This window comes from Triturus cristatus, chromosome 7 (assembly GCF_964204655.1).
Source record: "Triturus cristatus chromosome 7, aTriCri1.1, whole genome shotgun sequence".
In the NCBI taxonomy this organism is placed as follows: Eukaryota; Metazoa; Chordata; class Amphibia; order Caudata; family Salamandridae; genus Triturus; species Triturus cristatus.
The window spans coordinates 360,594,234-360,618,600 of record NC_140590.1 but is presented as its reverse complement, the minus strand read 5'-3'; the positions used below and the strand labels follow the sequence as shown (position 1 = coordinate 360,618,600).

Below are 24,367 nucleotides of genomic sequence, written 5' to 3'. Positions count from 1 at the left end.
GAACTTCTTTTTTCTTTTTCAGTCAGCATTCCAAGAGACTGATTAGCTTTCTAGTTCTCTCCCCGTGTGCTGGCCATCTCCACTCCCAAAAACCGCCCCCATGCTGTGTTGCTCTCAACATCTTCCAGCTAGTCTCTAAATTTACAGCAACAGGGATATTTTTCTATGGTATGCCTGAAGAGCAGGCTTTATTTTGTGTTATCTTCTGCATCCCAGTATTGCTTCAAAGAGCAAGTTTAGATGCACAAAGGCTTTTATGGTACTGGGGAAAGGGCCATCTGCTGTACTCATTCAACTGGGATGGCGTCTGAGGCAGTTGTATTTAGCAAGAGATCCTAAGCCTCATAACTGCTTAGTTGATTACTAGAGAGGATCAAATGGCTAAATCTTGTGGAAAGTAAATTAGGCCTTAGCAAGCGTTTCCTTTTACATTCTGACACTTCCTTATTCTTTTAAAATTGTTTTCAGAGTTATAATAGAATTTCAGACCATGGCATGGTTACAATCTTGAGCACATCCAAATTCCTGTCAAAAGTATAACTCAATATTATAAGAGTGCTCTAGGGAACATCAAGAGGGGCAGCCACCTATGCCCCAATGTTCCTCCTTCACAGAGGTGACAAGAGGAAAAGTAGAAAAAAGAATAGAGGTTCCCGAGCAAAAACAAGGCAGTTAAGCCTATAAGCAACAATCCTAAAAGTAATTCAGAGTCCAGTAACTCAAACAAACAGGTTTTCTTCTTTTATTCTTTTGGTCTTCTTTGTTCTCATTAAAAGCACCAGGATAAGAACAGTAGCCAACACGTGTTTCGTCTCGGGTAAGTTGCCCGGCGACTTCCTCAGGGCCTAGAGAAGTAATCGCATGTAAAGTGTGTGTTTATTGGTCCGCCACACCTATAATATATTGTTGGTGTGGATCCATACACTCTCATTCAAAATGTACAGAAGTCTTAAATAATTTCCCTGTCCCAATCAAAAGCTCAGATGAAGGGGAAGGTCAGTATCTAAATCCGAAAGACGAGAAAGGAGAGTACACCGATCATCGCCAGTATTCAGTTACATGATGGAAAATTATCTGAAAAATAAGCCATCCCATTTGTAAAGATTGAAATCATTGTACTCAATGTGCTGTTTTGGGATACCACCCGATATGTTTTTGCTTTTGCTCCAGTATTCTGAAATGTTTTTTAACAGTACTTTACAATCGCTGGCAAAGCCAATAGACCGGCACTCGCATGCTTATTTCTATTTCAAGGTTTTTTCTGAGATTTTTGTTTGTTGCTAATTACTTTATTCTGCTGCTTCTTTTCTATTGATTTCCTTCTCTCCTTTATAATAAATGTACTCACAAGGTACTAAATACTGTCCAATTCAATGGCTCATAAATCTTTTATGTAGACTTTCTTCTGCCACAATTTTCTACAAATACAGAACTACATCTAAAAACTTGACTCAGCAATTATTATTTGTTGGGGACATTAGAGATGTAAAACCTTAACTGTTTCAGTACTGCTGTCTTATTATTTTAAGATGTTCATGTTTCATCTTTTATCTTTCTTTTTCTCATTCTTTAATGTTCTTTGATTATTTTATTTGTTCTTTTTATAACTTTTCCTATGTTTTGTCCTTTTCTGCTATTTTTTCTTTCATAATTTTTTCTCTGTTCATTTTTCTCTCTTCTTTATGCCTTCCTTTCTCTCTTTCTATATTTTTGTTTTTATTCTCTCCATTCCTTAATTCTTCTTTTTATGTTTTAATCTTTCTAGTTCTGTCTTCTGTTCTCCCATTCCTATGTCCTCTTACCTCTGTTCATTTTCCTTGATGCTTTCTTCCAGGTCAGCGGCACCCTGTTCAACACAGGCCGGCACGTGTCATTCCGCCCCGACCAGCACCACCCAGTGAATGTATCTGGTGGGCCACTGCTCTACAACCACCGATTGGAAGAGGTACGGCTTCACTTCGGCAGTGAGGATGGGATAGGATCTGAGCACTTTGTGAACAAGAAGCCATCCGCCGCAGAGGTAAGCGAACGCTGTCTATACGGAGCGAATGAGTTAAGCGCTACGTTTTGTGCCAAGACTTTTAGATGTTGGAGTTCAACATATTAATATTAATTCCAATGCATTTAAATAGAACATAGCTGATACTGCTGATACTGCAGGTGTAGGGCCACTAAATGCTTTAATTTTCTGGACTAAGATGTTACTATCCTGGACTAACAGTTACAAATGTTTAAATCCAATAATTTTAAATGGTCATTGAAAATATTCTCCTGGGACCTTTTTTTAGTGAGTAAGATCAGTCCTTTTACATGGTTCAACACAGTCCACAGACAGATAAAAAACAAGCATTTGATGAATTCAATCATACTTGAACTCTAAGTCAAATCAGGTAGAAATACTAGCCAACTGCAAACTTCATGAGATCATAAATCCCATAATAACCATGCACAATTAGAGATTACAATTACATGTATCTTTCCAAAAAAAGAGTATCATATGCAAAATAATTTTTGGGAATAGAATGGCCTGCCTGTGTCCCTTTTTGATAGAGATGAAAGTGATCAAAAAAAGGTAAAATTAGACAGCAGATTTGCATGATCACTACCACTTGCAAGCCATTTGCTTATTGGACTATGACTAACAAATATAAAAACATATCCTTGATCAGTGGAATCAGTTATTCAAAATGTGACTGACCATGATAAACAATGGTGTATTCCTCATTAAATTAAGTATACCAAACGCACCTCATTCAGGGTGAGGACTTCTAGTTTAAGCAAATAAGTATCTAAAAATACCTCCACCTTAATTCATGGCAATTGGGAAAAATCCTAATTTTTGTTCAAGATGTCCTCTTTCATTTTTCCCAATCTGCACATATATGATGAAATACCTCCTACCCTGGGCTATAAGGATATTGAAAATCATGAAGAAAGTTCAGTATCCAGTTAGGCGAAAGAGATGGAAGGCCACATTTCTTTATGTGGTCACTGAACTTCCAGGTGTCTTGCAATAATCGTTTAATGCACGATATGTCAATACGTTGTATTTTATTCTTTATGGCACATGAACAGACCATCACCATTTGGACTTTACTGTGGAAATAAAACTTGTTGAAAACAATTATTGTAAACAATTTAATGTAAGTCAACTTAAAGGTTGATTTGTGGTTTAAATGTTTGGTCAAATGAAATCAGGTTCCTGCAAACCAGCATGGAATACATTAACTTATTCATCATTTATTTGCTAATGACTGTGAATTTTCAGACACCGACTTTATATGATAGGGAACTGACAAGGTAGTTGTCCCTTCAATTATTTAAGTTGCATTTCTATTCCTGCCATGCACAATGTGTGCTAGGTGCGATAGTTGCCAATGTGACAAGCAGCTTACTCGCAATACATTATTAATCTAGGACAGTGATGTAATGTTCTTGTTGCAGGACTTTAGTGAAATCCCAACTTTGCTGTAGCATGAAATTTAGGCCTGGGCCCATTCAAGAAAAGTGTGCTGTTCATATTCGCAGGCTTTTCCAGAATGAAAACCCAAATCTAAAGGTATTAAAATTATACTATGTGTCACAAATGCCATTGAGGGATAGAGGTTTTCAGAATGGCCCTTTGAAATTGTGCATGTTGAGATACTGTCCATTCTCCCATGCAGATCTCTATTTCTGCACTTGCATCTGGTCCAAAGGATTTGCAAAACATATCCTTAATCATTAATATTCATTTTAAGGGGGGGTCTTGGCTTGGACACCGAGCGTGGTGGCCGCACGTTGGTGAGGCTCCTTTCCTCCGCAGCCTAATCCGTCTACTTATCCTGAAATCGATCAGAACGGCAGCTGAGGTGCGGTTTGACATCTGCCAATACTCTGTAACCATGGAAAGTATTGAAGAATGGCCACCTGGCAGACCGCAAGCGATGCATAGAGCAGGCCTCAGAAGCCCCGGCTCGAGTTGTGTGAGCCGTCGGGGACATTTTGGAGTAGCGTGCACAATGTGGAGTGCCCGGCCACGACCGTGGGGCCGGCAATCACTGGTGCTGCTCCCATAAAGTTCAGGCCCTCCTCATATTTGGCAACAACTGTGCCTGATCCCATATCCATTTTGGGTCCCCAGGGCGGCACCTATGCTGTAATAACCACACAGCTCTCCATAGAGGAGATCCCAGACATCCACTATACTAGGCAGGTGACCGGCCCACCAACGGGGGCGTGGACTGGAGAATACGGGGGTCCCCCCTCCCACAAATGAAGAGGAGTCTCAGGGCCCACCAGGAGGTTCCCAACTGGCCGTCGTGGGAGATACATCCTAAGAGCAGGTGGCGGGCAGCACCCATAGGGGCTCTTTACTGGCGCTAGATGGAGATCGACAATGTCTGTGGCAAAGCGACAAAAAGGTTCACTCCAATCTAAATTGGATAAGTAATCCACTCAGAAGCTGGGAGAGGTAGATACTACACATAAAAGTGAGGCAGACAAGGCAATGACCCTGGATAAGGGAGACCCCACATTCAAAGATGTTATGCCTGCTATTGCAGGACTACGTACATCGCTGGAAAAAAGAATGGACACTATGACCACCGAAATGACCCTGATCTGCGCTGACCTGCAGAAAACCAATGAGAAAGTGAGGTCGATGGAAATTATAACCACTAAACTGAGTAGCGACACTCACCAGATGCGGCAAGAGATTAAAGAACTGCAGGCCGCCCAGAAACCGACAGAAAGTCAACTCGATGACTATGAGGGCAGATAGAGACGCAATAACGTACAGATAATAGGAGTTCCCGAGCAGCTAGAAGGACAAGCAACAGATCTATTCGTGCAGGACCTTATCCTGAACCATCGCCAGCCAAATACCCTATCAAAGTACTTCGCGGTCGAAAGGGCATATAGGGTTCCGGGAGGGAGACCCAAGCCCGGGGCTCCACCACGGCCAATCCTGGCGAAACTCCTGAACGTTAGAGACCGGGACATTATATTGCAAAACCGCTCGATCGAATCCACCGGTCAAATATGACAACTGTGAACTGTACTTCTTTCCGGATTTTACTGAACAGTTAAACGACAAAGGAGAACGTTCCTTACTGTGAAGAAGCACTTAAGGTACCAGAACATCCGCTATGCAATGTTATATCCTGTGAAACTCCGAGTGGAGGCAGATGGAAAGACCTGTTTTTTTTATACTCCTAGTGGCTGGAAGGTTGGAAACCTGCAAAGGGTCACAATGCAAGATGAAGGACGCTTTCTTCTACAAGTCAGTTTTCTTTTGGTGATTGACCCGCAAAGTGTGTCATAGGTGGAGGACCCTGGCCCCAGTACTGTCTCATCAGATGGAGCCCTGGCATGGCGATTCCTGTGGTTCCAGAGAACTCTACCAACGCTAAGTGACTTTATAAATGGCAATGGGATATGTGACAGTAGACGGATAGCCACGGGGGAGGTATCGCCACCCCTCCCACATTTCTAGTTAGTTCAGAACAATGGGTCAACAGGCACTCTGCACTATTGGGGATTTGGGTAGTTTTAGGCCCAGAGTGCGGGAGGCAGGAAGGGGGGTTGTTGGGAGTTAAGAGTTAGTATACTTCAGTTAAGCGACAGCCAAAACTGCTTACGGTTGGGGTTGGGAAGTTAGATGCACAGGAATTGATACTTGATGGCCCTATTAGACTAGCATGCTGTGACGTGGAAATTGGTGTGGGCCTGGGAGACGGGAATCTGAAGGGGTTGGGTGGGAGGGGTGGAGGGAAAGTTAATGGGTTTGACGGGTGAGAAGAAACTCAAGCTTTTATCCAGGAATGTAAATGGTTTGGGGGATAAGCTGAAACGGGGAATTGTTTTACAATTCATTAAACAACATGCCCCAGACCTGGTTTTACTCCAGGAGACACATCTCATAAGGAACACATGTAAGGCGCTGGACAGGTGGGGATACCGACTGATTATACACTCGGGGTTTGCGTCAGGGCCAAGGGGGCCGGCATTATGATGCGTAAATCCTTTCCCATGTCAATCGATCAAACCTGGACTGACAAATTGGGCAGATATACCGCAGTGTCTGGGAAATGGGAGGATGGGCTACTAACCCTGGTGTCTGTTTATGTCCCCCCAGGACTTCATGACATTTCAGGACCCTGGAAGTACTATGGTAAAATTCCCGGATGGGAGGCTGATACTTGGGGGCGATTTCAACTCAGTTGCATGTGGAAGACAGGAACGCTGTCCTCCTAGAGACCTGGGTCCCGCACAACGGGTTTTGTCCACCTTCCTTAGTGCTTTTGGATTAGCTGATGCATGGCGGAGTCGCCATCCCACCGATACCCAGGTTACATTTCACTCAGGGGTACACAATAGCCTCTCAAGTATCGACTATATCCTTACTCTGGCAGACCAGGTTGGACACATTACGGAAATCAGACACATGGCACGGGGCATATCTGACCACTCTCCCGTGGGGTTGCAGGTGGGGATGGGGGAGAGTCAAGGAGGCAGAATAGCGCCTATAAATCCATGACACTTACGCAATCCCACTATTAGGCACACATTACACTGGCTATTGATCACTATTTTCAAGATAATGAGGAATCAGTAGCATTCGCGCAAATGCTTTGGGAGGCGTTTAAGACAGTGGTTCGGGGGCAGGCACTCTCTCAAATAGCTGGAGCACGAAAGGAGAAAAATGCTGTGCTTGTTACACTGGAAAGGGAGATCCTACAACTGGAAAGAGACCTGTTGGCTTCAGCAGATCCTGATAATACGCACAAGCTCAGCCTCAAGAAGGAAGAATATAAAAATATGGCTACTGATAAAGCCAAAACACTACAACGGGACACACTTGGGAGAATATATGAGCATGGCGATAGGGCAGGCAAACTGCTGGCGTGGCTTGACTGGCGCGAACAAGCGAGTCACTTGGTCACGGAACTTATAACTGAGACGGGGAGGTAATCTCGGGCACGCAGTCGATCGCGTACGAATTTGATGAGTACTACACTCAGATATATAAATACTGCTCTGCCTACTGTGCGAAAGGGATTTGTTAAAGGATATCCGGCTTCCAACATTGTTAGCAAATGATAGAGAGCTACTTGAGAGTGAGCTCACGAGCGAAGAAATGGCAGGTGCCATTAGGAACCTGCAGATGGGCAAGGCAATGGGTCCTAATGGTCTCCCGATAGAACTCTACAAATTAAAGCCTGATAAGTTAGCTCTGTATCTTAAAGCAATGTATGAAGACAGCTGAGATATTGGCCGACTTCCTCCGGATCAACGACTCGCCATGATAGTGGTGAGCCATGAAGAGGGTAAACCTAGAAATCAGTGTTCTTCGTATAAACCTATCCCTTTACTGAATTCTGAAGCGAAGATATTAGCTAAATTGCTGGCGACCCGCCTAGTTGAATTGATTTCTGGATTGGTCCACCCAGACCAATCGGGCTTCATGCCCTCTAGGAACAGCTCCCTAAATCTCCGTCGGCTCCACGGGGTACTGGGAAGAGTGGACACTCTGAAAGAAGATGCAGTTGTGGTTTTCTTGGATGCTGCAATGGCATTCGATATCATCGAGTGGCCCTATCTCTTCGTGGTGTTGGAGAAGATGGGGTTTGGCCCAGGACTTATCGGGTGGGTAAAGCTCCTTTATTCTGAACCACCGGCACAGGTAGAAGTTAATAACAAGCAATCTCAGATTTTCGCTCTTGGAAGGGGAACGAAACAGGGGTGTCCTCTGTCCCCTTCGCTCTTTTCCCTGCTGCTGGAGCCCCTATCGGGCTGGATCCGCGGGGACACAATAAACAGAGGGTTGAGATTGTCAGTTGATTGGTTAGACCGTATTTCCCTGTATGCTGATGACATCCTGCTATATTTGGCATCCCCGAGGGCCTCGTTAAACAGAGTCAAGGATATATTCCACGTCTTTGGCAGATACTCTTGATATGCCATTAATTGGTCCAAGTCGGTACTCCACGTGCAACGGGGGCAGTTTCCACTCTTGCTCCGAAGCTTTGGCGTGACAGAAGCAGTGAATGACTTTAAATACTTAGGCATCTATATTACTAGGGATCCCAAGATGTATCATGCTCATAATCTCTTGCCACCGCTGCGAAAACTCCAAAGTGATGTAGAACACTGGAAGTCTCTCCCGCTGACCCTGTTGGGCAGGGCTGCGCTATTTAAAATGATGTCTCTACCTCTCTTATTACATGTTTTGCATAACTCGCCTCATCCAGTCCCGGCGACCTTCTTCACGGCGATAGAGAGTGAACAGAGAGCTCTCCTGTGGGTAAATGGGACCCACAAGAATATCATTTCACAAATTGGTTAGGGGATGTTATGATGGCGGGATCGGACTTCCTGACACCAAACGATACTATTGGGTGGTGCAATTGGCAGCAATTAACCAGGGTACTTATAGGCCACTTGATGACCCAGGATACCTAATGGATAGATGGCTCCTTCTTGGGGGCTCTTACGCCAGGGCACTCTACTCTAGACCCAAGTCCTTACAACTAACGGGACCCACGTCACACTCTGTCCAGATTTGGCACACAACTCACAAAAGCATGGGTTGTGACAAGAGAATCACGCAGGCTACTCCCCTGTGGTATTCCTACTTGTCGGGCTCACTACGTAATACCAAGGGCTTTGATAAATGGGATTTCATTGGATTGTCTAGGGTGGAGATGTGTGGAAGCAGGGCAAGGTGGTGGACATTTCTCTACTGCAAAGAGAACATGAACTAGCAGATTCTGAATTATTTAGATATTACCAAATGAGACATGGCCTGTATGCAATCATTCCAATGGGAGAGACTCTACCTGAAGCAATGCCACTGGAGGACCGACTCCTTGATGGATACATGCCCCAAAAATCAATATCTCTCACCTACCTAAAGTTAATTAATTATGCACCCGACCCCCTCGAGTGGCTGCGAGAAAAATGGTCTTAAGACCTCTCGGATATGCATGATGAAAACTGGACAGAGGCTCTCGTCTCCCCTCGGGAGGTCGCAACCTCGGCAAGGTTCAAACTAGTGCAGCTAAAAATCCTCCATAGAATATACTATTCTGGGTTAGCCTTGGTGGGGATGGGGTATGGGGCGGATCCGGGCTGTAGGCGAAACTGTGGTAAACAGGGCACGTTTATGCATATTCTGTGGGACTGCGGACTCGTCCAGAAGTTCTGGATAGGTGTGCTTAATTAAGCGTATGGGGGAGGTACTTGGCCAAGATTTGGGTCTGGAGGCAGGGATGTATCTGCTTAATATATGGGGACCGTCAGACTTGAGCAGCACAGAGAAAATCTGGGCAACAATGGGTCATATGGTGGCTAGGCGTAATATTTCTAGAATGTGGGGAGCGTGGGAGGCTCCTGGTCTCAACTCATGGAAACAAGATATTGATTGGTGTATGTTCGGGGAAAAATCTGTGTATATCCCTAAGGGCTGTCTGAGAAAGTGGTCTCAGATATGGACTAAATGGAATGTCTATGGTGGAAATATGTGTGCCCCCCTTGTTCCTCCCTCCCTCCCCTCCCTTGATGAGCCTGAAATTATTGATCACAACGAAAACCGATTGTTAAAGAAGTGAGCAATGAGTGCACCGTCTCAACTGTATCTGTATATGCTGTAGTTTAGAGATTATTTTATGAATATCCATTGACTGTCTATGTACCGTCACAAGGTTGTTTACAATAAAAAGAATTATAAAAAAAAATATTGATGAGAAGGGGCTCTTGAAAAGCCTTCACACCAGACTCTGAGCTTAACTGGTTTAACACAGCACGGAGCATTGGCCAGGTCTCCTTATAGCCCCTATTCTGATACATCATTTGTGCTACAACATTGCCTATGATACATTTGGTGCACATGTTTTATATGGGTTTTGCGGGCTTCCATGAAATATACAGTCAATAGCAGTGTAAAACGAGTGCAATATCTACTTGTTGGCATCACGATTACAACACTTTACAGAACCTAAAAAGGTGTTCAGTTGTAATGCCTTAAGTCTTAGTTTTCCACAACTCGGAGCTTTACAAGGTATGTACTGCCCTAATATTTGTGTATAAACTCATCATAATTCCCCATCAGGTATACATTTAATCCATTATTATATAATACAATTACTTGGAGGTACATGCCAAGGATGTTTTCTAAACCCTTACCTGTTCATGACAGCATCAGAGTGTCTGAATGTTACAATTGGTAGATCACCAGAAGCTGAGACAATGTTTTTAAGAACTTCAATTTTTAATGTTTGTTGAGGATTACCTATTCTAGAGATCAAATCTAGGCAAGCCAGTTTACAATCCTTCCCAAATATAATTGTTCGATTCCATAATATATGCTTCAGTTTAAGTGGCATACTCTCACATAGTTCAAGTTATCTATTGAATTTATACCTATATAATTGGGCATGGAATATGAGGCATATGTTTCATTTGCAATACATCATCAGGATGTTAAAAGTGGCTCAGGAGTTCCTTTATATGGTCACGGAATTCCATTGTAGCTTGCAATACCTTTTTAATGTACAGCAGATTGTATTTTATTACTACATGGTCACACTGTGAGAGAGTGGATTAGTAGTTGGAGTGGATGGTAGTCCACCACAAGTAATAATATCACTGGTATTGTTAGGTCCAGTAAAGGCTTCAGTAATTAAAACTAAGTTCAACCCCTGGTAGCCATGGCATAGAGTAGACAGGCTTAGTTTAAGAATATGTAAAGCATTTAGAATGACCTAAACAGATACAAAGTAAAAAAAAACAACACAATAAATATTCAACCCCAATTTATAAACATAGAGAACAATTTAATTAGCAAAATGACACCAAACTGACACAAATTCAATAGGGGGGACTGGACATATGAATTGCTAACGTTTTAAATAAAAATAGTGCCAACAAGCGTTATGCAACAACTGCGGCTATCTGGTTGCGCTTGACCAGAACCGGTCGGAGACATGAACCTGGCGCATCCCAGTCTGAAGTTTTACCTTCTGACCTAGTCTCTGAAATGAAAGTCAGAAATCCTCAGTGGGCAAGGCAGTAGGCTGTGGCTGAGATGGGTTCTACAAGGCCAGATAGCAGTCAGGCACGGTCCTGGTGCAGCCACTGACTTTTGGAATCCAAAGTGGCACCTAAGGAAGGTACCTCGATGGCCGGATACTTTTGGTGCCTTCGCCCAATGAACATTTCTACTTTCAGACTTAGGCACTTTTTTGAGTTTAGATTACTCCAGCAGTACAAAACTGAATACTGTAGCCTAGTAGGGCTCCATGAGCCTGGATACCTTCTCAGTGCTGCCACCTGAAATGGTTTTTCTGCTGTGGAAAAGGTCTGAGTGAAGCAACTTGCATCTTTGGTGCAACAGTAATGCACATTCGTCGATTGACTTGGCTAGTTTGTCCCCATCTTCTGAAGGTCTTTGGAACCAAACAGTCTCATATGTCTCAGCATGTTAAGAGGTGTATGCTTTGGCACAACAAGGCCCCTAGATCTTCAGGAACAGCACTTAGCAGTCAAGAGTCATCACAGCAGAAGCTACCAGCAGGGTCCATGGCAGGCCCAGTTGGAACTAGTCAGCTAGGACCTTCAGGATAAGGGCATCTAGCACCTTTTGATGCCCATGTAACTTAAGAGGAGGTTAGCCTACGGGCCCTTGTAGTCCACTTCTTTGTCATTGGTGCAAATGGGAGCAGGCACAGTCTTTTGGGTCTCCTCACAGGTTTCAACAGAAGGTGCAATTCTCCTTTCTTCTTCGACAGGTCCAATGGTCTTCTGAAGAGAGTGCCTAAGGGTGCCATATTTATCCCTGGCACTTGCCTGTCGGTGGGTGAGGGTGAAGTCCCAAAAGGGAAATAGTTACCAGGGGTAACCTTACACACTTTTATCAGCACTACCCGTGTATCCTGTAGCAAACATCTTCCAGTGCCCTCTTTGCCTAAGTCCAACATGGCTGAAGCTTTCTTCCCCGTGCAGGGCTCCTGTACCCACCCAGAAGTGTAGTCATGGAAATGAGCAACCATTCTCTGTGGTTACTCAAAACCAGTTCTTGTAGCAGCTCTTCTCCCAATGGGATTGGTGCTTGCTGACTAGAGGGACAAAGGAGAAGGCAGGTCCAGGTGTCAGCTGCATCTGCCTGTATCAAGATAGGCCTCTTTGACGTTAATTAAGTTACTGGGCACTGCCCAGATTGTCATCCTGTCAGAAGGACAAAACAAATCCCCACACCCAAGGCCTTTGCTTCAGCTTTGGAAGAAAACTCACACCTCATCAAAGGGGCTGTTCAGCTCCTGAGTGACAGTTGTAGGCTCATGCAAATCAGCGTCTAGAGGCTTTAGGCAGGTAAGCAGGTTTACAGTGACTTTATTAAATTACCTTCTGTAAAATATGTAGTACAAATCTGGCTTACCAGTGAATTGGCCTTGTAATACATATTTTAAAAAGTCAAAGAATAAACTTTGTAGCTGTTTCCAGGTGGAGCTAACATTATTAATTTTAATATTGTATCCCAGTGCTTTCCTTTGGAACAGCAAAACTTGCTACATTGAAAATAGACTTTAGGGCCTTGTCACTGTAAGAACATTTGACATTAAACTTTTACATGGTGTACTTTCAAATACTATGCACCCTCCCATATTGGCATTTAATGCTTCCACAGGGATGACTTATTAATATTTAAAAAGAGGGGGTTAGGTCTGTCAAAAGGAGACTATTTTCGCAGGTCAAATTTCTAGTTTTAAACCTACATAAACAGGCTACAGTGGTAGGCCTTACATTATGCTGGTGGTGGCACAATGCGTCCTGCAGACCACTAGTGACATTAAACTTACAGGCCCTGTGTACACTTTGTAGCTGATACTAGACACTTATAGGGAAGCTAAAGATGCCAATCAGAAGTAGCCAATTTCTACATATTTTAGTGGTCAGAGCACATGCACCGGGGACTGGTTAGCAGAGCACAGAGTTAAAACAGAAAACAGCTGCATTAATCCCCCAAAAAGGGGATCATCATTTAAATAGAGCATTTTCCTATTTAGACTATCACGCTTGCCCCAAAAAGATTACATTATTGGTCATTTGCGCCTACATATGAATAACTGGCTTGCAAGTACTTAAATGCAATCTCTGTAGTGCGAAAATAAATTGACCGGTAAACAGCTATTAATGTTTTGCAAATACTTGCTAGTTTAGCTCATGTCACTTTCAGAAAATGCCTGTAGTTCCTAATGTGTGGTAACATTCACAGTGATTTCTGTCTTTTTGTAATGAACTATTGCTTTACAAACATAAGCATGCTGCCATAAATGGTTGATTTCTGATAATGGCTTTTCATTTCATAAAATCCACTGCCTCACCTTGAGGGTTCAGAAAGTCAATAGGGCAGTGGAGGCACTTTCCCACTTTGCAGCAAAACTAGGGCAGAAGCCAGTTAGGGATTTGCTGGCTTTGTACAGAGCGAAACGTTATTTATTTGCCAGCTTTGGGGCTGGGGTATGGGTGTACCTCAATTGTTCTCATCTTCAAATAGTTGAGGATGCTTTTCTTAGAAGACTCCTCCTGCTACCCCAAGGGACCTCAACCTCTTTCAGCCATTCCGAGGCAGGTTCGAATTACCTGGAAGATTTCATTCGCTTCATTCCCCTCCTTTTATGGGTTAAAATTTGGTCCACCCCCGAATTAGATGTTTCTTGGAAGATTTTATCTGATTGTTCGTCCCTGTGTAACTTCGAGAAAATTCCATGGATATATTATGTCAAACGAGCTCTTGGTGACCTGAGCCTTTTTTACTTTTTTTAATCATCCAGCCCACAGTCCACCTGCAGCCAAAGCCAAATTAAGGCTGTTTCTCTGGAAAGGGGTTGACTAGACACCAGAGTTCAACCTCCTGGCAATTCAGCTTGAACACCACCTCCACTCATGCCCCCCTTCCGCCAGTGACACAGTTTTATTTATCTCATATTTTAAAGTCTCGGTATAGGTTTTATCTAAGGACATTTCGTTAGGGCACCGCCCACTTTCTAGTTGCTTTTCCTATTGAAGGAGGGTGGCCGAAAGCTCTTCCTCCATGCAATCTGACAATATGTCAAAACAATCTACAGTGCACTTTCAATTCTTTTGCACACTTTATTATCCCATAAGAAGATTTTGTATACTCCCTTGTTGAGATCCCACAGGCCCATTTAATTTCAGAATGGTTTTAGACTTCTTTATTCACTGGAATCATATGAAATGCTTTATGCTGCTCTTAATGTCATGAAGGGGGATCTTTCCATTAGGAAACGTCATGGCTAATTAATGTTCAAAGTTCTACAGACGGACTAATCAATGTATTCTTGTTATTGCTATTTATTATTATGCACAACACACTTTGCTCCTATTGATTGAGCCCAACAATTTAAGGAAGCTTTTCTGAGTATTTAGTTTTAATCTATTTGATCTTGACAATGGTGTTGTACTGTATCTATTTACGTGTCTGCTTTTATGATTTATAAAAAATGGAATAAAGCTTTTATGACTGACTGATTGAAATCCACTGCAAACTAAACGAAAAGCTAAAAATGATTTTTGTTCCTTCTTGCCTCTCCACACTGCTCCATTCTGGCAGGAGACGGGCTCAGCTCTGGCAGTGCTGGACTTCAGTGCTGGTACTGTGCAATGTGCACAGTGTGTTTGTTGCACCCTGGGCAAGAGCTTGAATCTCCATATTAACATGCCACCGACGTGGGTTCATGGCCGACTGTGACTCCAAGGAGGAATAACCAATCATCCTGGAGGCATCTTTAAGTTGGTAACTCAGTCCCCGCTATGATCATGAGCGCCCTATGGTAACTGCCTGCTCATAGGAAACCCCAAGCTTCACCAAGCTCTGCTCAAGGTTGCACTACATGCTTGTGCCAGGCTGGCAACCTGGGCAGAGAAATATGATCACAACTTACCCAGCTTCCAGAAGAGTGCAGGGGGATATCAGACTAGAGTGCATAAAGGGATCGGAGAGTAGAGCATAGGAGGGATTCAGAGAGTAGAGTGCAGGATGACGTCAAAAAGTAGAGTACAGATTGGTAGAGTAGAGCAGAGTACAGAGATGATGCTGGAGAGAAGAGTACAGGATGGTATTCGAGAGGTGAGTACAGAAGTGACAGAGTACGGGATGGGATGGGAGACTGAAGTGCACTGTGATATCAGAGAGTAGAATGCAGAAGTATTTGGGGGCATATCAACAAGCAGGCGATAAAAAATAATCGCCGCTTTTGCGGCCGTTTTCGGCCTAAAAGCGGCGATAATTTATCGCCTAATCAGCAAGGTCACGCTAACACGTGAAGCCTTGCTTTAGCATCAGGATTCCTAACGCCCAGCTTTGCATCTCTAATGAGATGCAAAGTGGGCATTCCTGACCTGGCATGACAGGAGAAATGTCGCTAAGCGACATTTCTCCTATCAGCAAGCCTAACGCTATGAAGCATAGCGTCAGGAAAAGTAGCGATAACCCCTGTTATCGCTACTTTCCTTACGCCTGCTTCAGGACTGACTTAGCCATGATATCCAATATAAGGTGGATATCATGGCTAAATTTGTGAGTCCCTATCAACAAGCTAACGTGAGATTATCGCTGGGTTTCCAGCGATAATCTCACGTTAGCCACTTAGCGCTAGGATTTTTATCGCTGATGAGATAAGCGTTGCTAATAGCACGCTATCTCAGCGATAAAAATCGGCGCTAGCCGGCTATAATTATCCGAGCGCTAAGTGCGCTCATCGATAATTATCGCCGGTTGTTGTTGATATGCCCCTTGGAGAGTCTATGCTTTGTAAATGTGGAGCAACTCCTGAATGCTGTTCATCTATGCGATGTTTACACCTCATTAGTTACCCTCAAGGACCTCTCTTCATCTATGCGGAGTGCGTGCATCCCTTTGTTATAATGCGAATATAAGGACAAGTTCTACTATGCTAAATAGATACGTTTATCGGAAGTCTATGATTAGGAGTGTTAACAAATCTGGCAACAATAATAAGGAAATATCCGATCCAATTGTATGGTGGATGCATGCGCCCTCAATACGATCGAGGAGTACCTGCAATACCTGCAGATGCCGAAAGTAATCGATACCTGGATGTATAACAACATGAAGTACAATGAGCCAGCCAATGTTATCTTATCCCTCTGGGTTTCCGAAGCAACGGTATGTGTTTTCCAAGTAGTACACAGCGGCATTGCTTTTACCAACCATCAAAAGCTGTAAAATAAGCTGCACAGTTCACACGGAGATGCGCAGTTCAATGGGATAAGGGATTTGATGCCCACCAGCTCCACCTAAAACTCTATTAACCACACAGCATAGCACACGAGGGGTTGTGAACACCGCAGAAAATGGTGAGAGCAAACTAGCTAAAATGGAATATGCTGCCATTTTTAATCGAATTGCCAACTCAGTGTATAGCTATGATGAAGGACACCTGATTTTTCCACTTTTGGAACCCTTGTTATAGGGGCCACTCGGTGTAGAGAAAAAAAAACGGTTAATCTTACCCAGTCCTGCCTAACATTCACAAATAAAAGCCATTCTAGAACGTTGCATGGTTTGATGATGTCAGCTGGGGGGGGGGGGGGGGAGATGAATTGTGACATCATTCAGTGGATAGCCCTTTAAGGTTTACTAAAATCAACGTCATAAAACCGGAAATGCCCACCAAGGAGTAACCTTGCGGTCTTCTTTGATTAAATTAATAAGTAGATATTGAATCAGTGTTGATAATAGCCGTTTAGAAATTTGATCACATGCCTTGTGAAGGGAATGAAATCAAGTGACAGGTGGAAGGCTTGAATTAATCTCAACCACTGGCATTTATTAAGGCAGCATCCCACTCCATAGTCATTATGCTCCTCATGCCACCACAGATGAGACCATGTCATATGCACATCAGCCTTTGTCTTGCTCAAATAGAACCAGCCAGATACTCTCTGAACTGGAACACAAGCATCCCAGAACCGGGCAGAAGTTTTACCAAAGGAATGCAGCATATTAGAAACAAAGTAGGAAAACACACGTAATCAAACGGATTAAAATGACGTGTACTGATCTATGACGCAGAGTGCCACAAGCAGATTTTGATATGAACATCTAAAGGGTATATTATGAACAGGGGTTTAAGGCATGACAGAATATGTTAGTATGGATATAACAGAAAAAGTGGAGATATTGTCAACAATTGTATCACTTTGAAAAAATGAGTCATTGATTTCTAATTTCAGAATGTGCATCCGTGAAGTTTTGTACCTCTACCTTCTTTCCTTCATTTTTAACCATCTCCATTTTATGATTTTCAGCTTTTAAAAATAGAATATTTGAATCGGACATCAGACATGCTCTTATATCTGTGTAATTTCCGTGGCCAATGCCTTGTTATTTGCATTTCTTTTAATATTAAAACGAGCTTGTCTCTATGCATTCCTCGTGCTATGCGCAGGGAGATTTACATAATCTTCCCAGAAGCACACAGTTTCGTCAAGAAGGAGATTAAGATTAGAATTCACGTCTTGCTCTCCACATGTGACAACTTGATAACTAGAGACCCTTAACTAGAGACCCTTACAACATGATATGTACGAACAGTCATTTGATAAGAAATTTATTTTTTCTATGTGTGTACATGTTGTATATGGTAATAAAATGAGAATATCGTGAATTTGATATCATCCTGCAAAAATATTGTAGCTAAAATATTGGCAAATAGAATATCGTTCAGTTAAGTGTATTTAGATAAGTACATAAGTACCATATTTAACGCCACACATATGTATATTTTGGCTAATCATGTGTTACATTGGTATAGATACATTGATGATCTGTTTTTAATCTGGAGAGGCACGGAGGAGCTGGCACTCCATTTCATTGATCAGATCAATAAGAATAGTCTCAACTTACAATTCACAGCCCATATGACCAAGGATGCTGTGTGCTTCCTAGATGTAGAGGTGTTTGTAAACAACGGTAGACTGGAGACTTGGTTATAAAGAAAGCCCACAGCAGGTAACTCAGTGTTCCATGCCACTAGTCACCATCCAGGACACCTTATTCGCAGCATTCCTTTCGGGGAAATGCTGCAAATTAGGCAAACCTGCAGCATGAATGACGAATGAAAAAGGGCTCAGAAAGATAGTAGAGATAGATTCCTGGCTAGGGGCTACTCTACTACCACAATCGACAATGCATTCAAGAAGACTTGCCTGATCCCGAGACCGGATGCACTGGTTAGTAAAGCTAGGTCTGTGAACATAACCCCTGCTCAGTCTGATCAACCTACCAGACTGATCGCAACGATCCAGTACTCGGGGATCTACTTTCCAAAACTCTAAGCATAACCTTCAGGAAAGCACGCTCTATGTGCGATAACTTATTTAAGATTAGTCCAGAATTACCAACGACCAAAACCTGGTTAAATTCCAGAAAAGGGTTTGTCAAGTGTACATCTTGCAAAGCATGCAAGTATGGTACTAGTAAAACAACTTATAAAACCCCTTTCAAGTTGCATCCAGTGCCCATCACCAAGATGCTCATGTGTGAAACTGAGTACACGGTGTATGTGCTGGAGTGTTCGTGTGGCCTGCAGTATGTAGGAAGTACTAAACTGCAGGTCCACAAGAGGATACTCCAGCACATCAGGGCGATTGCCAACTGTGATGCATCTTACCCAGTTGCCAGGCACTTCAAAGACTCCCACTGCAATAGTCTGGAACATCTGAGATACTTTGTAGTGGACACTGTCCTACCCCTTAGATGGGGTGGCAACCGGGAAGCTCTCCTTTGAAAACTGGAAACCAGGTATATACTGGAGTTGAACACCAAGACACCACAGGGCCTCAACTCCAGTGAGGACTTCTTTACCTGCCTTTAACTATTCCAACTTATTTGCACAAGCTTTACAGTTGCCATTTAAATTGTTTTGCCCCTGTAACTTTTTTTAGCCTTTATTAGTACTTCACACTTTTATGAACCAAAGTTGGTTTATTAGGGTGGCACTTTTAAGCTTTTACTTATTTAAGTCAATCACTATGATTATAAGGTGGTTGCTGTCTTTGTTATGTGCTCAGACAGACTCCTCTATGTCTATGATTATGCAATGTATTTGTCACGTGTTACTGCACTTGCACTTTAAAAAGGTGGAGGCACGGGGGTGTGGCCTGCTGAGCTGCGAGATGGCCGCTCTGTGAGTGAGCTCTGCCGGACGAGAAATAATCCGACTACAATCCTTACATTTGGGGAGCTACAGCCGAGTTATAAATTCCACACGGAAAGCAGATGATGTGAGGCATCGCTCGCTGGAACTCAAGTCCCTGTGCATTGATCCTGCACTGAATGGGACTCCTTGCTGGGAGCAAGCCGAAGGCGCGCACTCTTCCTGTGGCTGCGTGGGGGAACAGGCCTCGAAATGGAGCCCGCTGCGGCCGGAGCGGAGTGGGCCTCGACAGGAGTAGCTGCGGCGCGATTCACTTTGATCTGCAGCACTGGAGACGCAGCTGGCCCCTGCTGCGGAGTTGAGCTGATCTGCCCGAGTGCCTTGGTCCGCGCTGCCTGGACCTTCGATGCTCAACTTTCCGCAGTCTTTGCGGTCGAGAGAGCGCACCGTGCCTTGGGCCCTAAACCACCGGTCGGAGCTCCGCCCAGACCCATCCTGGCTCGGATTCTTAATTATCAAGACCGCGACCTGATTCTACGCCTATCATGAGAGAAAGGGAAGTTCACCCACAAGGGCAACCAAATTTCATTTTATCCGGACTTTACACCTGCTGTGCAGATGGCGAGATGTGAGTTTCTGCCCACCAGAAGACTCCTGCTGCAGGCCCAAATCCCATACTCGTTGTTATACCCAGCAAAACTTAAGGTCAATCATGATGGATCTCCAGACTTCTTCACGGATGCCAAATACGCCCTCAAATTTGCAAAACATGTGAGTGGTAAACAAACTAAAAATGGATCCAGGATGACGTATTCGGCTGAGGCCCGGCTCAGTGACAATGATTGATCGCTCTCCAGTCTTGCCATATCCTATGAACTAGTTGCTCTGTATTTTGTTCAAAGATGGTAGACTTTGGTATGATCCTTTCCTTGCTGACTCCAGATCGATACACCGCAAGGGCTTTTCTCACTTCTCTTTCTTTTGGCTAAATCCCCTTCAGCCTGGTTGTGTGGTCCAATCCAATGGGGGACTGCGTGGGGAGCTGGGTGGGCACTACGGCATGCCGCGGGGGCTGGACTACTCTAGGTCGAATTGTGCTGTACGAAATGGCTAGGCCCCTTTCATGCTATGATGATCTGTGGACAATTTGTGTGTACATTTTTCATGCCATTGGTTAAGCTCTCTGCAGTTTCTCAGCCACCCTGTTTCGGCAGGGGAGTATGCTGGCAGTCCTGCGCCCCTATGGGAGAGCTCCCTCTTGCTAACTGTTTATTCCTGTTATCGTGGGTGGGTTCTCTACAACCTCATTGGGGGGTTGGAGTGGGAGGTGGGTTGGGGGTGGGGTTTGTTGTTATGTTTTTAGCCAGTATGACACTCTGCTGCCTGATTGTTTGCACCCAGATAATTAAGATTGTGCTGCACCGCTTTCACTCCTTTGCATTGTTGAAATGTATACAGTTAGACACCACGCCACCAGTTTGAGTTTTTTAACATGAAACATTCGGGGATTAAATGATGGTAAAAAATCCAGGCTTGTGCACGTCTACCTGATGAGGTATAATATAGACGTATGTGTGCTGCGGGAGACACATCTCAATGTCGTACCCTTCCCGAAGTTGAGACATAGCCGATGGGGTCAGGTATACTCTTCCATATACTCCAATTACTCCCATGGGGTTTCTGTGCTGATAAGGCAAGGCTTGGACTGGAGGGAAAGGGAGCTACACACTGACCCAGAGGGAAGATTCATTGTCATATTGGGCACATTGGGGGGTCCCCCGGTCATGATAGTTGGACTGTATGGCCCCAATGTGGACTCTCCAAGCTTTTTTCAGGACACCTGGGCTAGAGTTTAAGCGACCGGCTGCGACACTATCCTCTGGGGGGGGAGACTTCAATGCAATCTTAGATGATGACCTGAACAGGAAAGGGGCCTCCCGGACCTTACCCCCGTCTGCCAGTGCAGCCTTGAACGCTATAATTTTGGATGGCAATTTGGTTGATATTTGGAGATGCAGACACCCAACGACTCGGGAGGGCACCTGTATATCTGAATATCATGGCGCCTGGTCAAGGTTGGACTTCTGCTTGGTGTTGCGCGATATTGCCACCTGGACTAGGGAGGTATCACACCTCCCCAGATCCCTGTTGCATCACGCCCTGTCCCTTCTGAGATTAGTACTTCCTGAGTCCCCCCTCGCCTGTTCACATGGCAGTTACCACCGCATGTGCTTTTAGATGAAGCATTTAAAGAAGAAATTAGAACAGATATTACTGAATATTTCACCCTCATCTCCGGTTCGGTGTACACGGAGGCGTCCCTCTGGGAGGCGTTTAAGGTGGTTATTAGGGGTCAATGCAGTGCTCGCCAGGCTGAGGTGTTGAAAGCTATTAGGGGTTCCCTTGCTTCCCTAGAGACTCAAATCAGGGGACTAGAAACACAATATTACTCCGACGACGACTCCGGAATGCTGGCGCTTTTAAAGGCCAGATTGCTTGACTTTGAGGAGGAAGCGCAGCGTGAGATCAAGTTCTTGGGAAAATATGCCATGGCTCGGAGATATGGAGAGGGTGACAGGCCGGGGAGGACTCTGGCGGCCATGATTTGTGGTCCACTGTTTACATCCCTGAATTGACTAGAACACATGGCACAATAATTAGAGGACAGGCAGATATTCTAGACAAATTCTCCTTGTTCTACTGTAATCTCTACTCCGCTACTCAAACAACATGCTCTCAATGCATGCAATCATTCCTTGACTCCCTCGACCTACTATGGTTCAGTCAAAGGCACAGAGATTACTTAGACTTCCCGTTCACAGTAGAAGACGTTTCTCAGGTAATTAAAAGCTTGCCATTGAACAAGACTCCCGGGTAGGATGGTCTAACCACCGCGTTCTACAAAACTTACGTGGAGGAACTAGCTCCACACTTGTTAGCGCTATATGAGGAAGCTCAAACTACCATTATTTTGCCGCCATCTATTCGAGAGGCAATAATAATTACTCTACTGAAACCCGGGAAGCCTGAAACTGAATTTGACCCGTATAGACCACTTTCATTAATAAATCTGGATGTCAAAATCCTGGCCAAGTTGATAGCTAACAGGTTGCAGCCCCTACTCCCCTTGATCGCTTATCCCGATCAATCGGGATTTATTCCCAGGCGATCCACCTCCCACAACCGCAGGACTGTTTTTTCGGTATAACACTACCTACATCCGGACGTGCAGGCGGCTGCGGTTTTCCTCGACGCTACTAAGGCGTTTGACACACTCGAATGGCCATATCTGTTCGCCATTCTCGGCCGCATGGGTTTCAGTCCGCTATTTATAAATTGAATCCACTTACTATATACTCAGCCGACAGCTCGGATTCGAGTGAATGGCCTCATGTCTAAGCCTTTCTCTATCTCGCGTTTCAGGGATGCCCTCTGACCCCCCTGCTTTTCGCAATTGCGATGGAGAGGCTGGCGGCGCACATCAGACAGCACCACGCAACCCGGGGGAATGAGTTTAGTACCAGATGTCTCCTCATATCGTTATATGCTAACAATGTCACATTGTATTTGATTGACCCCGCGGTCAACCTGGACCGCCTCCTTCGAGAATTTATCAGATTCGGTGGCCTTTCTGGAATTTCCATCTGGGGTAAGTCAGTAATTTTTCCGTTAACGGGTACCACTGCCCCAGTCGTCTCCGAGTTCCCTCTAAAATGGGCGGATGACACAGTAAAGTATCTGGGTATCTGGCTTAGTAGAAATTTACAGGAGGTGTGGAACTTAAACTACGGGCGTGTCATCACCTGGCTAGAGGAGAAGATCGCACTGTGGACTAGGCTCCCGGTTTCCCTGGAGGGGAAAATAGCCCTAGCTAAAATGATAGTACTGCCAAAATGTCTTTATTTATTTGCTAATATCCCGATCCCTCTCACACACACCTGCTTTCAGACCCTCAGGGCTTTGCTGATTTCGTTGGTGTGGGCGGGCGGGCAGGCTTGGGTGTCCTGTGATTTGCTGATGCTTCCGCTGTGTCAGGGCGGTTTGGGGGCCCTGGACATGCAACTGTATGCCTGGTGTGCACAGGCTCAGTATCTCCACTACTGGGTCTATCCAACTCCTTTTCAACCCCATGTGGCTGTGGAGACTTACGCAGCGGCGTCTGACCCCTCTGTGTGGCTCTGTATCAGCCCTATCACCGTCCTAGAGACGGCGTGGACACTGTGAAGACCCTGCGATGGGTGTGGAATGAATTGTGGAAGAGAGCGGGTGCTCCCATATTATATGCCCCATCTATACCACTAGCACACAACCCATTGCTGCCCAATATAGGGAACGGTATCAGTAAGACTGTGGCACAAAAGCTAAACCTACGTACCTTTGCTGAATTATACCCCGGTAACACATTTCGCTCGCCTACGGTTGCAGAGGAGGGGCAAGTAGTGCCCTTTGCTGAACTATTTCTCTACTATAAGCTTAGGGCTGCATGTCGCTCTCTACATGAAAGTTTTCCGAGTTCCCTGCCATCCATGGCGGCAGTGGGAAACTTGTTCCGGTCACCTTTGCCCCGTAAACTAGTCACACGACTCTACACACGCATGCAAAAAAGGGCGCCTCTGTTAAAGCCAAGGGCACTTCAGGCGTGGAATAACGAAATCCATGTCCCCCTCACCGAGGACCAGTGGTCATACTGCTGCTGCCAGCTCACTGAGTTATTCCCCAATTATGAACTCCGCCTTATACACTTCAAGTTCCTCCATTGCTTTTACACAACACCTATAGGCTTGCATCGTATGGGGTTGCGGGACGATGAGGGCTGTTGGCGTTGTGGATTTCTCCCAGCATCCTTTCTTCATATGGCATGGGATTGCCCACGTCTCTCAGCATTCTGGTCCACAGTGTTTACAATGATACACCAGATCACTGGTGCGCCTGCGACTCCCACTCCTCTACTGGGCCTGTTGAGCTATGTAAAAGATACCAAGGTTAAAGTTTGTAAACTACATGCTTTGCTTCTCCTTTTCGCCAAACGCCAAGTCGCTGTTCATTGGGGTAGAAAGAGGGTGCCTTCCATTAAGGAGTGGCTCAGGGACGTCTCGTATGGCCACTCCCAGTTGACCACCTTCTGGGAACTAATGCCTCCTACCTCCAGACCTAGAGACATTTGGGAACCATTCCTCACTTGG

The 24,367-nt window shown here is 44.6% G+C and overlaps 1 protein-coding gene across 1 annotated transcript in view; it reads left to right on the top strand.

The window, feature by feature from the left end:
• Nucleotides 1–24,367, top strand: part of CA11 (carbonic anhydrase 11 (inactive)) — a 929,313-nt gene that overhangs the window by 829,861 nt on the left and 75,085 nt on the right. Inside the window, exon 4 of the mRNA XM_085616527.1 lies at nucleotides 1,835–2,020. Within this exon, the coding sequence (XP_085472653.1) occupies nucleotides 1,835–2,020 (186 nt within the window). The remainder of the gene's footprint in view (nucleotides 1–1,834; nucleotides 2,021–24,367) is intronic.